This window comes from Tasmannia lanceolata, unplaced genomic scaffold (assembly GCF_043159265.1).
Source record: "Tasmannia lanceolata isolate RefF3 unplaced genomic scaffold, GAP_Taslan_0.1 ptg000016l, whole genome shotgun sequence".
Taxonomy (NCBI): Eukaryota; Viridiplantae; Streptophyta; class Magnoliopsida; order Canellales; family Winteraceae; genus Tasmannia; species Tasmannia lanceolata.
The window spans coordinates 9,430,339-9,446,748 of record NW_027518693.1 but is presented as its reverse complement, the minus strand read 5'-3'; the positions used below and the strand labels follow the sequence as shown (position 1 = coordinate 9,446,748).

At 38.0% G+C, this 16,410-nt stretch overlaps 2 protein-coding genes across 3 annotated transcripts; both read left to right on the top strand.

The window, feature by feature from the left end:
* The first annotated feature begins 148 nt into the window (after window positions 1-148).
* Window positions 149-1,994, top strand: LOC143848782 (EPIDERMAL PATTERNING FACTOR-like protein 1). 2 transcript variants are annotated; one of them, XM_077357843.1, is made up of 3 exons: window positions 149-641; window positions 788-1,168; window positions 1,443-1,994. In XM_077357843.1, exons 2-3 carry the CDS (start codon window positions 1,052-1,054, stop codon window positions 1,680-1,682), a joined length of 357 nt encoding a protein of 118 aa, XP_077213958.1. In that variant the 5' UTR covers window positions 149-641; window positions 788-1,051; the 3' UTR covers window positions 1,683-1,994. The 2 variants fall into 2 exon arrangements, with proteins under 2 accessions (XP_077213958.1, XP_077213957.1); XM_077357842.1 differs by having other exon boundaries at window positions 149-1,168.
* A 3,035-nt stretch (window positions 1,995-5,029) lies between these two features.
* On the top strand, window positions 5,030-16,410 carry LOC143848309 (Haloacid dehalogenase-like hydrolase (HAD) superfamily protein). The gene is made up of 11 exons (XM_077357218.1): window positions 5,030-5,527; window positions 5,676-5,769; window positions 6,253-6,297; window positions 6,412-6,462; window positions 8,241-8,315; window positions 8,435-8,468; window positions 15,525-15,580; window positions 15,693-15,752; window positions 15,831-15,890; window positions 15,988-16,034; window positions 16,119-16,410. Exons 1-11 carry the CDS (start codon window positions 5,118-5,120, stop codon window positions 16,165-16,167), a joined length of 981 nt encoding a protein of 326 aa, XP_077213333.1. The 5' UTR covers window positions 5,030-5,117; the 3' UTR covers window positions 16,168-16,410.

The window sequence follows — 16,410 nt, the reverse complement described above, 5'->3', positions numbered from 1 at the left end:
CAACTGCAGGCTATTCGATTTTAATCGGCCGGCTGTCACATGTAAGCGCCCCCCCTCATAATATCATGTGTCGGACCACCCATTTTGTGGTGGTCGGACTTGGTTGTGCCAATATCAGAGGTTTGGGTTGGTGTAAATAATAACGTATACATGTGAAGGGTGTACGATGGAGACTATAATAATTTCACAAATTTAATGCAAGTCGGTGTTTTTAACGGATTATTTTTCATAACGAAAACACCTCGGGTTGCGAGCCCTCTCGTACAAGAAACAAAGGCAAGAAAACTAGAGCAGAGTAGCAGACCCCTTAGCCATCTATGTATTTCAATAATTCAATGGGGAAAGAAAGAGGATAAGTGTAATCTTCTCCCTCCTTCCTCACTGTCATCACTACCTCTCCCTCCCTCTCACTCTCTAACCTTCTTTCTCTTTCTTCTCTCACTTCTCTCTCTCTCTCTCTCTCTCGCTCTCTCCCCCTGTTCTCCTTTACCTGTGAAATTCCTGCCACCCCTTCTGGCATCTGTGCCATTTGATTAATTACATACGAAAACAGGCAACAAATCAGGTAACATTTAATAACAAAATTGGAGAAAACCCTTTTTGATGATTTCTGCACTTCTTAAAGGCAGCCTTTTGTACTGGTAAAATCTCTCTCTCTCTCTCTCGTCATTTAATCAATTTCAGTCAATCGTATATTCTGAAACAGAAGGCTATCGGGTGAATTAATTTTTGATCTCAACAACTACAACCTTTTTCTAAACCCCACCCCTTATCGCTCTCTCCACAGATTCCAAAACGAGTCTACTAAGAGAAAGAAAAGGAAATAACGAAAGGACCACTTGCTCTGCTTTTCCCATGTGTATTCTCCTCATTTGTTTCCCACCTTCAATGTCTTCTTCTTTTCAGTGCCCTTCTCCCTTATTGAGCTGAGATTTATGCTCTCTCTCAATTACCAATTACCAACTGAAGAAAAATAAATATTTATGTCCATTCCTTTACTTCACTAGAAGCTCTAGAAGTTCCCCATGATGAGATGAGATGAGATGGTTCCATGGCAATGAATTTGTTGACTCTTGTCCTTCTCTATATCACAACACTGGTTGTTACATCTCTCCATCTTCTTCTCCCCGCAACTTCCTTCCACGAATGGCACGCCTCTGCTCCTCAGGTAAGTTGAAATTTCTGTCCATTCGAGGCTGTTTTTTTCATGGTTTCTATGTGGGTTATGTTTATTTGATGGAAATGTGCTTTTTTTTTTTTGGTATGAAACAAACCAATTACTCCATAAGCTTAAGCTGTTAGAGTTGATGTTATTTAATCATGGGTTTTGCTAATGAGTGCCCTTAGGACACTTGTTAAGCATCATCTCAAAACATGTGTAAAAAAGCTTAAGCGGTTAGAGTTGGTGCTATTTACTCATTTATACTTCCAACATTTTGTAGGGTTTATTATTGGATGAGAAGACGAGATTGGGTTCGACACCACCCAACTGCCATAACCGGTGCAACGAGTGCAACCCATGCAGGGCGGTTCAAGTGCCGACTCAGCCAATTCACAACCGAGTTGACCCGATCAATGCGGTTCCGATGGATTTGTCCTCGTCCTTAATCGACAACAAGTACTCGAATTACAAGCCGTTAGAATGGAAATGCCAATGCGGTAATCGCCTCTTCAATCCTTAGAATATCAGAATCTAATTTCAGAGATGAAGATGAAGATGGGTTTGGAAGGGAAACATCTGTGGGTGACCATAGATTGTAACTTGATCAGGTTCTCTACTTGTAACCCCATTTGCAGTTTCCTCTTCTTCTTCTCATTATTTTTGGCTGGGATTCTTTAGAGACAGGACACTGTAGTGCTGTTGGTGTATTTATTACACTTGGAATTTATACTGTATAGGAACGAGAAGGCCCTTGTCTCATTTATTTGTTTGTAGCACATGGGATTTTTCTATTTTACTTGGTGGCCTGGGTGCACTGCCCATCTTCTTTCTCTATCTTATCCTCTTGGGATTCTATATACGCACTTATAAAACTTGATCAAATTACCAAAGTAGGTTGATAGAGGGTTGCTCTGAGTTTGTTTTTCAAAAAAGAAAGAAAAAAGTTGAGTGACTTTGGAACAGCGGCTAAAAAAGGTTTGTTTTTGGAGGTAAATGGTCCAATTTGTAGGGGTGTTTTTATCATGTTATGTTGTCTTTTGAGTGTATGTGTACATAAGTATAGGTGATGGGAAGAATGGTTGAGAAGTGGGGCGGCCTCATTCCAATCCATTGAACTGCTCCCTCTACAACATAATGGGTCCCACATTCAATTGATCTGAACCGTTCACTCGATGGGGCCCTACCATAGCAAGGGCTTAGGAGATAAATGGTAGATAGGGATTTGGAATTTGGAATATATGGACCTTTGGAATCTATCTTCACAGGGAGAAACGGGCGTCTTCACTGAAAATGTGTAATAATGTTGAAGTATAAATGATTAAATAACACCTCCTTTAAAGCCTCTGGAGTAACTGGTTGTTTCACTTGAACCTAACAACTCCTTAACATAAAAATTCCATTTCTATAGTTAATTCAAAAGAGGGACTACATGTGCCACGTGTACATTGGCGTGACTAGAGCTGAATTGAAAAACGGAGGTGTTGCCTGGTGTTATATTTTACTAGGCTCTGTTTCTTTCGATTTAAAATGAGAGTAAAACAAATTTTACGCCCATTTTCAAGTGGGAAAATTGGCTAACGATCCAAACAGTTGATGTTGGCAAGGCCCTGCAATGAGTTCTTCACGTACAAAAAAAGTTACTTGCATGGTTATTTAATCCTGTCGTCTGTTGAGATTTTTGTATGGTTATTTAACTTTCTGAGTTGTCAATTCCACACCACGCCACACCCAACGATAGTAGTTATGACTGATGACCGGTCAATAGATTCAATGGAGAAGATTTTTCACACTGCCTGTATATTTACAGAGATTTTATCTGCTGTGCGTGGACGGGAAGTCTAGTACTTCTACAAAATTACGATGGGTCCACTTCAAAGGATGATCCAAACCATTCATTTGTTGGATCACAATGTAAATAGGCTGCAGCACAGTAAATCATCACCGTAGGATGATCATAACCCTTCTAATCTACAGAGGGACTGCACATTATAGAAACCCCTTAAACAGGTATTTCGATTCCACTCTATCCATTATAGAATTTTTATTAGAATTCTTTTGAATTAAAAAAGTTGGCTGCTATTGCCATTCAAAAAATAAAAAATAAAAATAAAAAAAAGGTTGGGCACTGATATTGGCACTACCATGTTTTTTGATAATTGCATAAACTCAGCTTGTCTTTTCTTTTTAAGTTGGCTTTTGAGACAAGCGAGACAAGCTGTGCAATTACCAAAACAAACTAATTTTGTGCAATTATTAAAACATGGTAGTGGCAAGCTGTGCAATTTTTATTAGAATAAAAGACAATCTGATTTTGTGCAATTATCAAAACATGGTAGTGCCAATATCAGCAACCTTAATTTTTTTATTTGTTATTTTCTCCTCATTCTGGCTCTGTTCACTTGTTTTCTGCAGGAAAGGAAAAGAAAGGAAAGGAATCTGGCGTGGCAAAATGGAAAGGAAAGAAAAAGAAACTGTGATTTTCCCTCGCTTTCTCGCTGTTCACTTACTCAGAAAGCGAGGAAAAATATGCAGGAAACTTGTTTTCTCGCACCAACAACTACCAATGACCACCCAGCCCACATCAGCATCTCAAATCCACCACAAAAAAAATACATCCCCAACTCACATCAGCATCTCAAATTAGCACCTCAAATCCACCACAAAAAAATACATCCCCAACCTGCATCAACACCTCAAATGCACCACCCATACATCAACACCCATATTAACATTTCTGCAAATCCATCTCTGCAAAACCCATTTATGAAAGTAATCCATTTCTGCAAAACCCATTTTTCAAAAAAACAAGTTCTGCAAAACCCATTTCTTCCGAATGAGAAAAACCCAAATCCTTTTCTGAAAAAATGAGAATAACACATTTACGAACGCACTTTTGTGGAACAAAAATCATCTCTGAACAAAACCCATTTCTAAAATTCGAATGAGAAAAACCCAAACCCCTGTCTGAAACAAAATAAGAACAACCCAGTTACAAAACCCATGTTTCTGCAAAAAAAAAAAAAAAAAAAAAACCCGAACAAAAACCCATTTCGGGAAAAAAAAATCAGAAGAAAAAACTCATTTCTGCAGAAAATCTCTTCTATTTTTTCTTGTAGATCAAGATCAATGGAGATCAACAGCATTTCTGCAAAAAACCTGAGGAAAAAACTCATTTCTGCACAAAAAATCCGACACAAAAACCCATTTCTGCAAAAAATCCGAACCATAGATCTTCTTCATCGAAATCATAATACTGTAGAACTTCAAATTTTTCTTGTAGATCAAGGTCAATGGAGACCCATCTTACCAAAAAAGAGGATTTAACCCGGAAAAAAAGAAAAAAAATTGCAGAGGAAGAGGATCGAAGAACGGAGATGGAGGACTTACCACTGACCTTGATGGTCGCCGGAGAAGGACAAAGGAGGACGGAGACGGAATGGTCGCCGGAGAAGGAAGCTCGAGGAAGGAGATAACCCGCTGTTCTTGCGTCCAGCGCGATAAACTTTCTTGAGAATGCTGAAATCCTACAAATTTGACGAGAAAATAAGAAGCGCCCTCGCGAGAAAATTTTTTCCCACGTAATTATAATTACGTTCCACGTCAGATATTCCACTTTCATGAGAATGCAAGTGAACACTCTAATTCGAGGTTTCACAAGAAAATAAGAGGGGGGGTGGGGGGTGGTTTCCTTTGCTTTCTCGGGAAGCAAGTGAACAGAGCCAGGCAAGGTGAATGCAAGTGAACACTCTAATTCGAGGTTTCACAAGAAAATAGGGGAGGGCGGGGCGGGTTGGTTTCCTTTGCTTTCTCGGGAAGGCAAGTGAACAGAGCCAGGCAAGGTAAAATCGGAACATGATGTGCTTCACATAGCCACACGATCCATGACCATTAGATTACCCACCTTCAAAACCCTTCCGAAGCCGCATAACCAGAGAGATACAGAGATAGATATTTCATGGCTTCCACCTCTTCCCTCCTCCATCACCTTCTCCCTCGCTACTCTTCTCCCAAATCTCTCATCCTCTCAAAACCCCAAATCTCTCCTTCCTTCTCCAACACCTTACTTATTTCCCATTACCAAAAACTCTCCAAACCAAAACCCTCCTCTCAAAAACCCCTTTTCTCTGTTTCCGCTTCTTCTTTTTCTCCTTCCACTCTCCCCTCCTCCTTTCAAGCTCTCATCTTTGACTGTGATGGTGTAATCCTCGAGTCCGAACACTTACACAGGAAGGCTTACAATGATGCTTTCGCTCATTTTAATGTCCATTGCCCGTCTTCGCAGTCCTCCGAACCGCTCAATTGGAGCTCCGATTTCTATGATGAGCTCCAGAATCGGATTGGAGGCGGAAAACCCAAGATGAGATGGTTTATAATTCTCTCTCTCTCTCTCTCTCTCTCTCTCTCTCTCACACACACACACACACACACACACACACACACACACACACACACACAGTTTCATTGATTCTGTTTTTTACTTCACATTTATGATTAGGGTCATGTGTTTTTGTAGGTATTTTTCGGAGAATGGATGGCCTACTTCTTCGATTTTCGAAACCCCTCCTGCTGATGATTCTGATAGAGCGAATCTCATCGATACACTTCAGGTAAGTTGAATTATTTTACCTTTGTGAATTTTGTAATTTTGGAATCTAAGGCACTGTATAGTGTGAACTATTTTACCTTGTGAATTGTTGTTGCTTCAAGCCAAATGAGGGGAAGAATTTATTCATTCACGCACTAAATCTCCTTAGTATCGATTTTGCTTGGAGTGGTCACTTTGATTCATGAGCCAAATTGCCCATGTTTTGGTCTGTTACAAAACAACCCAGATAGTGGTTCACATACATTATGAGAAATACAGTTAAACATGTGATCTTCTGTCTTTCATTAGTTTTATTGTATTCATGGAACAAATTGTTGACAGAGGAATGTGAAGTTTTGTTTTGTTGGGGATTTTGTATAGGATTTCCTTGTGTGCTTAAGCTCCTTCATATTGAATTATAGTGATAATGGAATGCTAGATGAATTGAAATTTCGGTTGCCTGCATTCTTTATTTGAATCATAGTCGAACTTTTTGCTTTTGTAGGATTGGAAGACTGGAAGGTACAAAGAAATTATCAAATCTGGAACTGTAAGGATAATATTTTCTTTTATTTATATGGTGAACACTTACATAATGCAAAACTAAGTAACTAACAGTACGGAGCAACTCATTGTAAAGAATGCCAGCTGATGTTGTGACCAGGTGGAGCCCAGACCCGGAGTTCTGAGGTTGATGGACGAGGCCAAGGCTGCGGTAAGATACCTCATAACTTAAAGTTGATTTGCTTTTTTTGGTAGTGGAATCTCTCTGAAAACATAAAAAATAAAACTTTGAAATTCAATGGAGTGAGATAGCTTGAACCGGGTTCTCTTGTTTTATACCTTTTCATGTATGAATTCTGCCTATTTTCGCATCTAGGATTTACATATACAACATGTCTCACTGTCAAGAGCGAATCTCTTATTATTTAGATATTTAGATTCAAAAAAAGAAGGGGATCCATTAGAAACTTGCAAAACGAAACAAGGATTGGGTTGTGCCATACATATGAAAGAGTATACAATAATGATGTATTTGGCGAATCAAATACCATGGTCTAATAATGAACCATTCTAATTAGTTGATAGTTGATAGTTGATAATATTAGTTTAATTTTGTGAAAGATTCCTGTGAAAGGTTTCATTCACGCTCAGTCCATGCCCTCTTGTTTTTTTTTCCTGATAAAGTGGGCTTGTGACAGACCAACCCTTATAATAAAATTTAAGTCTTGGACTACCAATATGTGGAATTAGTAAAAGACTGGTTTAAAAGTGAGTGCAATGAAACAGATTATTGTCTTATTTCAATGGTGAAGAGTGTGAAGGACGGTTTTGAAATAAGAAGTCCTGGATGCAAGTAAACTTGATTTAGGCAGTTATGGAAAATGCATAATTGTAGGAGATATTAAATTCAAACCTAAGTAGAGGTAAATTACTCTTAAAAATTGCAATAATGTGAATCGTAACAGAAACCCAACAATTAATAATCTCTTGATACAAAGATTAATGGTGCTATTCGAATGAGGAGCCTGCTGTGTATTAGTGAAATGAACATGCCATAATGGAGATTATATAGAAAAAAAAATGCAAGATAGAATAATGTTTAATAATATGAATGAGTTTAGGCCTTCCCTTCTGCAGCCTTTCGAGTTGCAAGCGAACCGGTGAAGCCGAGGGAAGCGGAGGATGAAGGTGGGTCTCGAAGACCCTGTTTAAAGGCCTTGCGATGTCGTCCGAGTCACTGCCCCAGTTTTAAATGACGAAAATGCAGAGGAAAAGAGAGAGAAAATGGAGAAAATGCTTGAAATGCAAGAGAGGGTTTGTAATTGTGGTTTCTCTTGTGAGAAGCTTGTTGTTTTGAGAGGATCATTGAGGGGGTTTTATAGAGGGGAATGGGCGAAAATAGCCGTTGGGGAAGATCAATCAAAGGTTTTTAGGGTTTTGAAAACCGGATTTGGGTGAGCTTTTTGGAAGAAAATGAATGTAAAACAAGAAATAAATCGATTTGATTGGGATTTTTTAGGGGACGAAGGATTTAGGGCAAGATTTGAGGTTTTTTTGAAGAGATTAGGCCCAACAAGGAAGGATTTAGGCAGAGAAATGGGATTTGGGAGGCTTTTAGGAAAAAATGAAAAAGGAAAGAGGAAACTCTCGTTTTTGGGCTCAATGGCATGTTTTGTGAATTTGAAGAAGTTTTGGGGGTGTTTAAATACTTAAGTTGGGAAGGGCAAGGGGTGCAAATATGTGAAAAAATGGGGGCTTTTGTCATTTGTTTGTTTTTGTCCCAAAAAAAAAAAGACGTGTTTTCTCTTTCTCTCTCTCTCTCTCTCTCTTGTCACTTTGATTCCATAAGAACCTTTTTGCATTGTATCATTCCATTATATGCCTTACCTGTGTGTGTATTTTCTATTTCTTATAATTTATCCGATGTGGTGAACTAATGCCTTATGACCCAGTTAGTCAGTTTACAATCATTCCTTTTCTTTGTCGTAGGGAATTAAAGTTGCTGTTTGCTCTGCAGCCACTAAAAGTTCAGTTGTTCTCTGTCTTGAAAGTCTTATAGGACTTGTAAGCTCTTTCTTCAATTTCTAGCTCTGGTAGGCAAACGAAGTTTGCAATTTTCATATACATGAAACAACAATAATTTTTTTCTTCTTGTTTTTCCGTTTTTTGGTTGATTGTTTCAGGAGCGCTTCCGGAATCTTGATTGCTTTCTTGCCGGTAGGTTTGAAAAATCGAACTTTTGAGATCTCTAGCATTGATTTAGATTTGTTTCTTATATCATATTATATGTTCATGCGTGTAAGTTGACTACATGCTAAGAGTAGTATAAACTATAAAATCACTTCCTCTTTTGAATGTAAAACTTTTAAGACACAGTATATTGAACCCACGAGCCTAAACTGATTATCTTGGATTCTCTTTATTGACGATAAGAGAGATCAGAAAATCAAAATATTATTGTTCCCTTTGCTCCGAAATTGGTAAAATTTCCAATGCCAGGATGGAATTCTCTAGCTTGTTGCCATTTAAAAAAAATCACTTTCTTTGTCAGTTTATTGTAGGACGTGGACAGGAATTCCAACCACAACATTTTCCCTCTTTTGTGAGCGTAAAATGTCTCTTAACACCTTCATTTTCTTCTCATCAGAGTCATTTCACAAAGATTTAGCTATGGTAAGGAGTAAGGGCGAAGAGGAGAACAAGCACACTTGGAGAGCATAATACAATGGATAGTTGTATGCTATGTTTGGGAAAATAATCGAAGAAGCATCTGACTCAGATTTTGCCTTGATTTGGTAATGCTTTTGCGTCACGTACTGGAACAATGCTTTACTTCTAGATGTCCAGTCAATTTTTGTGCCTCAACTCATATCGGGGAGAAGCAACTAACTCCAGGTAACTTTGTGTTTGAGTGGCATTTCACCTCTAACCAAAACTAATGTACTGATTCTTCAACATCAGTCGGTTTAGACCTCCACTTAGTCAACTAGCTCTGGGATCGTGTGGCATTTTACCCGTAACCACAACTCATCTGTTGATTCTTCCAACATTAGTTGTTTCAGACTCCCACTTAGTTTCACCCAACAGAAATCTGTCGCTGTCGTCCTCTCTCTCTCTCTCTCTCTCTCTCTCTCTCTCCGCCTTCTGTCTTTGGCTCTCCTCCCTCTTATGGTCACTGTTGGCTCTTCAAACTCAACCCCTCACCATCTATTGTCAGTCAATCCATCCAAGGCGTTTCGGTTCTATCTTTCACTGGCCATCTCTCTTTAGAAGCTTCTCCAACTGCAAATTTCTGCTGGTCGGTACGTACAAGAAGGAAACCATTTCATCTTCTTGAGTCTTCCGGCTTCTTCTCTCTTTTTTTTTTTTTTTCGTTTTAATGAATCATTCTTCCTTCGTTCTTCAAGAATTTGATTAGTTTTCAATTTCAATTGAATGACCTTTTTACTTTTATTTCTTTTGTTCATTTCTTAGTTTGATCTCTATTGTTTCAGCAGAAGCTCATTTAGTATTGACATCTGATTTTGATTTCTATAGATGGAGAAACAATTTCTATTATGTATTATGTTTTTTGTCCGCTCATTCTATCTCTTACTTCGTCTCTTAGTCATCTCTCTCCTAAATTTCGAAAGTTTTCAGTATCCATTTCATTTGTTTTCGTTCCTTATTTTTCAAATTAAATCCATTCATCATCTTGATTGGCATAAGACAATGGAAGAAGAAATGTTTGTGCTCCATGCTAATGATACATGGAAATTGTTAGATTTACTTACAGGGAAGAGGGTTGTTGGGTGTAGATGGGTGTACACAGTGAAATTATCTTCGAGATGGTTTGATTGATCGTTTGAAGGCTAGACTCGTGGCTGAAAGTAGTCCCAGCTGTATGATGTTGACTATATGGAGACTTTTTCACCTCTCAAGTTTAGTTTTATTCATATTATTATTTCTCACCTATCAAGCTTAGTTTTATTCATATTATTATTTCTCTTGCTGCAAATCTCCATTGGCCACTCTATCATTTAGATGTTAAAAATGTGTTTCCTCATGGAAATTTGCATGAAGAATTTATGGAGAAACCACACAAGGAAATACATTGAAGGAAGCACTCAATGGGAGTCAGATAAGATGCGTATATTGAAGAATCAATCTATGGCTTGCCATAGTCCCCACGTGTCGCGGTCCTGCTAATTCCTTAGCCTCACACCTATGTGGCACTCGTACAACGCTCCAACATTCACCCCTAGTCGTCCCTCAAGTGGCCTAGCCTTGTACCTAAAGCAAGTAGGACACTAAGGCACTCACACAAGGAAGCACACAAGAATGGAAAGAATGCCTTGTATTACTTGCGGAAATCTTTATGAGATTTAATGTTCAAAGGTTGTTAGAGGTTTGGAGGTTTTGGAGGTGATTTGCAAATGGGGAGGCCTTACCTATGTATAGGCTACTTCCTCTCATATGGAGTTGGATCTTGCCACTTGGAAATCATCCAACTATCCAAGATCCTCCTAGGACCTTCTAGGTTCTCTACAATTGTCCATACATGTCTCTACAAAGAGACTCCAAGAATACTCTCCTGCAAATTTCTAAACACTTTAGGTCTGTTCATTCATGAGCCATCTACACAATTCTAGACTTCTGAAAGATTTTCCACTTCTCCAAGTATGAAGAAGTATGATGTGATGTAGTCCCAATGAATACATGTCACAAGTGCTAGAGAAATCATACAATATTCATGGGATGCAACATCGGGAAAAGAAAAACACATGTTCTTTTGTGAAGGATGGAAACACAATCAAACTTTTGCCTATGAAAGAAGATTTTAAACTAAATGTTTTTGATCTTAGTTTGCAAAAGGTCATAGAAGATAGCGATGAATTAGGAATTGAGTGTGTACGTAAGGATGATGTTCAATCGACCCTCCTGAAGCCTCTAGTATTATTCGAAGAAGGTAATTTCATTCCTTTCATGAATTTGGACCTTTCAATATTAAAAGAGTGAGATCCAATCTTGAAAATATTTTTTAGTAAATTAGATTCTATAAATTTGAGCTTTATTTCAAGAATGATGGGAGATCGTATGGTTGAAAAGAAGAGCAAACATGAGAATTGGTTTTTAATGATTGGGTAGCAAAATAAAGCATTTCAACTCCGATACTTCCTCATTATTCTTGATTTGATGCAACCTTGAGAAACTAGCAATATTATCTCTTAAAATCTTTTAAGATGGTTGATTATCATGAATCAAGAGCGAAACATGGAAGAATTAGACTAAATAAATGACCTACGGTTTTTAAAATCTAAATATATTGTCATTATATCTCTCTAGCGTTGTTTGTGATGATATATTGGCTTCTTTGTGCGATTGTTCATTCTTTAGCAGGTTTTCTACTTTCTGTGGATTCCTACTAGTTGTGTCAATCTCCCTTGAGTTGAGCCATTTCATAGAGTTCTAAATAGTCTCCTTGGAGCCATGTTGTTAGTTGTGATACTCAACCAATTAATATGTCTATTTCATACTCATAGAGGGACTTTTTTTTGGACCCATGAACACTGGAATGGTTTGTTCCTGATTGTTACCGAACACAAGATTGATCATGAAGGCCTCAAAGTTCCATTAAACCGTCGTAGCTTCTATAACCAATGTCTATTTTTTTTTCAAATAAAAAAAAAACACTAATGGCTTCCACAACCAATGTCGAGATTTAGCTATGGTAAGGAGTAAGGGCGAAGAGGAGAACACGCACACTTGGAGAGCATAATACAATGGATAGTTGTATGCTATGTTTGGGAAAATAATCGAAGAAGCATCTGACTCCTTTCGGAATGTTTCCCTCTCTACGATGAAGCTTATCCCTCTTAATCCTCATCATCTCACTAGCTGACCTTTACCCCTATTATTTTGGGGTCATATCTAGTTTACAGATTTTGCCTTGATTTGGTAATGCTTTTGCGTCACGTACTGGAACAATGCTTTACTTCTAGATGTCCAGTCAATTTTTGTGCCTCAACTCATATCAGGGAGAAGCAACTAACTCCAGGTAACTTTGTGTTTGAGTGGCATTTCACCTCTAACCAAAACTAATGTACTGATTCTTCAACATCAGTCGGTTTAGACCTCCACTTAGTCAACTAGCTCTGGGATCGTGTGGCATTTTACCCGTAACCACAACTCATCTGTTGATTCTTCCAACATTAATTGTTTCAGACTCCCACTTAGTTTCACCCAACAGAAATCTGTCGCTGTCGTCCTCTCTCTCTCTCTCTCTCTCTCTCTCTCTCCGCCTTCTGTTTTTGGCTCTCCTCCCTCTTATGGTCACTGTTGGCTCTTCAAACTCAACCCCTCACCATCTATTGTCAGTCAATCCATCCAAGGCGTTTCGGTTCTATCTTTCACTGGCCATCTCTCTTTAGAAGCTTCTCCAACTGCAAATTTCTGCTGGTCGGTACGTACAAGAAGGAAACCATTTCATCTTCTTGAGTCTTCCGGCTTCTCTCTCTGTTTTTTTTTCGTTTTAATGAATCATTCTTCCTTCGTTCTTCAAGAATTTGATTAGTTTTCAATTTCAATTGAATGACCTTTTTACTTTTATTTCTTTTGTTCATTTCTTAGTTTGATCTCTATTGTTTCAGCAGAAGATCATTTAGTATTGACATCTGATTTTGATTTCTATAGATGGAGAAACAATTTCTATTATGTATTATGTTTTTTGTCCGCTCATTCTATCTCTTACTTCGTCTCTTAGTCATCTCTCTCCTAAATTTCGAAAGTTTTCAGTATCCATTTCATTTGTTTTCGTTCCTATTTTTCAAATTAAATCCATTCGTCATCTTGATTGGCATAAGACAATGGAAGAAGAAATGTTTGTGCTCCATGCTAATGATACATGGAAATTGTCAGATTTACTTACAGGGAAGAGGGTTGTTGGGTGTAGATGGGTGTACACAGTGAAATTATCTTCGAGATGGTTTGATTGATCGTTTGAAGGCTAGACTTGTGGCTGAAAGTAGTCCCAGCTGTATGATGTTGACTATATGGAGACTTTTTCACCTCTCAAGTTTAGTTTTATTCATATTATTATTTCTCACCTATCAAGCTTAGTTTTATTCATATTATTATTTCTCTTGCTGCAAATCTCCATTGGCCACTCTATCATTTAGATGTTAAAAATGTGTTTCCTCATGGAAATTTGCATGAAGAATTTATGGAGAAACCACACAAGGAAATACATTGAAGGAAGCACTCAATGGGAGTCAGATAAGATGCGTATATTGAAGAATCAATCTATGGCTTGCCATAGTCCCCACGTGTCGCGGTCCTGCTAATTCCTTAGCCTCACACCTATGTGGCACTCGTACAACGCTCCAACATTCACCCCTAGTCGTCCCTCAAGTGGCCTAGCCTTGTACCTAAAGCAAGTAGGACACTAAGGCACTCACACAAGGAAGCACACAAGAATGGAAAGAATGCCTTGTATTACTTGCGGAAATCTTTATGAGATTTAATGTTCAAAGGTTGTTAGAGGTTTGGAGGTTTTGGAGGTGATTTGCAAATGGGGAGGCCTTACCTATGTATAGGCTACTTCCTCTCATATGGAGTTGGATCTTGCCACTTGGAAATCATCCAACTATCCAAGATCCTCCTAGGACCTTCTAGGATCTCTACAATTGTCCATACATGTCTCTACAAAGAGACTCCAAGAATACTCTCCTGCAAATTTCTAAACACTTTAGGTCTGTTCATTCATGAGCCATCTACACAATTCTAGACTTCTGAAAGATTCTCCACTTCTCCAAGTATGAAGAGGTATGATGTGATGTAGTCCCAATGAATACATGTCACAAGTGCTAGAGAAATCATACAATATTCATGGGATGCAACATCGGGAAAAGAAAAACACATGTTCTTTTGTGAAGGATGGAAACACAATCAAACTTTTGCCTATGAAAGAAGATTTTAAACTAAATGTTTTTGATCTTAGTTTGCAAAAGGTCATAGAAGATAGCGATGAATTAGGAATTGAGTGTGTACGTAAGGATGATGTTCAATCGACCCTCCTGAAGCCTCTAGTATTAATCGAAGAAGGTAATTTCATTCCTTTCATGAATTTGGACCTTTCAATATTAAAAGAGTGAGATCCAATCTTGAAAATATTTTTTAGTAAATTAGATTCTATAAATTTGAGCTTTATTTCAAGAATGATGGGAGATTGTATGGTTGAAAAGAAGAGCAAACATGAGAATTGGTTTTTAATGATTGGGTAGCAAAATAAAGCATTTCAACTCCGATACTTCCTCGTTATTCTTGATTTGATGCAACCTTGAGAAACTAGCAATATTATCTCTTAAAATCTTTTACGATGGTTGATTATCATGAATCAAGAGCGAAACACGGAAGAATTAGACTAAATAAATGACCTACGGTTTTTAAAATCTAAATATATTGTCATTATATCTCTCTAGCGTTGTTTGTGATGATATATTGGCTTCTTTGTGCGATTGTTCATTCTTTAGCAGGTTTTCTACTTTCTGTGGATTCCTACTAGTTGTGTCAATCTCCCTTGAGTTGAGCCATTTCATAGAGTTCTAAATAGTCTCCTTGGAGCCATGTTGTTAACTGTGATACTCAACCAATTAATATGTCTATTTCATACTCATAGAGGGACTTTTTTTTGGACCCATGAACACTGGAATGTTTTGTTCCTGATCGTTACCGAACACAAGATTGATCATGAAGGCCTCAAAGTTCCATTAAACCGTCGTAGCTTCTATAAACTAAAGTCTATTTTTTTTTCAAATAAAAAAAAACACTAATGGCTTCCACAACCAATGTCGAGATTTTACTTCAGCCATCCATTCAGGCGCCCTTCTGACTCATCAACGATTAGACATGGGAGCATTGAACCTGCATCAACTCATTTAATCAGCACCCAACTGAGTCAAGAGAATGCCTCAGAAGCATGATTGGAGGGAAGCATGTCTATGCCTCCAAGATTATTCCCCAGATCACATCCATAGAAGAGAAGGATTTGCCTGTGAAAATCCTTATGTTTTTTTTATGAATGGTGTTGTGAAAATCCTTATGTTGCTTCTTTTATGTTCCATGTTTTCGAAAAAAAGGGTGCACCTCAAACACATTATTCTCTCATTTGTGATCACTGCATTTAAGATGTCCCAAAAATTAGACTTTAAGTTCGCTAAGGACAATAGATCTCTCCATTGGGTATATCAAATAAATAAATGAAACCATGCTCCTGTTCTTATTTTCTGTTTATAGGTGACGATGTGAAGGAAAAGAAGCCCGACCCATCAATTTATTTAACAGCTGCCAAGGTTAGTTATCCTAAGAGCCTAAGATAAGAGCCTAATACTACTATTTGCCTTCGTGCTTGTATGCTATTTATTGTCAATCATGTCCTGAGGTATAAAATTTTATATGACGCAGAGGCTAGGTGTGCTAGGCAAAAATTGTCTGGTGGTGGAGGATAGCATCATTGGGCTACTGGTAGGCCTCTTGCTAAAATATATTAGGTTCATCTAAAGTTTCAAATTGAGTCTGACTAATAGCCTATTACATCCATAGGCTGCAACAAGAGCTGGAATGTCCTGTATAGTGACATATACTACTTCAACAGCTAACCAGGTGAGGTCTTAGCTTCTGAGTAATTCTGAATATTTCTCCGCTTGGAACCTAAAGATTACTTTGCAAGCTGACTTGAATATGATTTGAGTTTGTGTAGGATTTCAAGGATGCAATTGCAATCTATCCTGACTTGAGTAATGTGAGGTATGGCAGAAGTTCATATCTAAAGGATAAGCATTGTCTGTTCTGTCATCTGGTAATATTTATGGGCCCCCACCATCTTTGTAGGTTGGAAGACCTTGGGTTGTTGTTTCAAAATGTCGCGGTTTCCAATTAGATCAATTCATTCTATTCTCCAGATTTGGAAGTCACTTCACATCTGAGCTATAGCAAGGTCAGTTTGGAAATAATCTCAGATGGTATTAGTCCATGTTTTCACACTTCCATTGATGGTTTCTTTGTTGTTAGATCTAAAAATACAAAATTGGATGCTCATGTATATTGTACGTTTATATCCCATTGTGAACATAAATATATGCTTTGGAGTTCAGTGATATGAGTAATCTGCAGGGATTATGTA

Excerpts from the sequence above, each read along its gene's own strand:
- LOC143848309 (XM_077357218.1), top strand. The coding sequence starts at position 5,118 with ATGGCTTCCACCTCTTCCCTCCTCCATCACCTTCTCCCTCGCTACTCT. Across the intron at positions 15,581-15,692 it reads TTTATTTAACAGCTGCCAAG|AGGCTAGGTGTGCTAGGCAA; the intron begins GTTAGTTATCCT and ends TATATGACGCAG. Across the intron at positions 15,891-15,987 it reads CTACTTCAACAGCTAACCAG|GATTTCAAGGATGCAATTGC; the intron begins GTGAGGTCTTAG and ends GAGTTTGTGTAG.
- LOC143848782 (XM_077357843.1), top strand. The coding sequence starts at position 1,052 with ATGGCAATGAATTTGTTGACTCTTGTCCTTCTCTATATCACAACACTG. Across the intron at positions 1,169-1,442 it reads GGCACGCCTCTGCTCCTCAG|GGTTTATTATTGGATGAGAA; the intron begins GTAAGTTGAAAT and ends AACATTTTGTAG.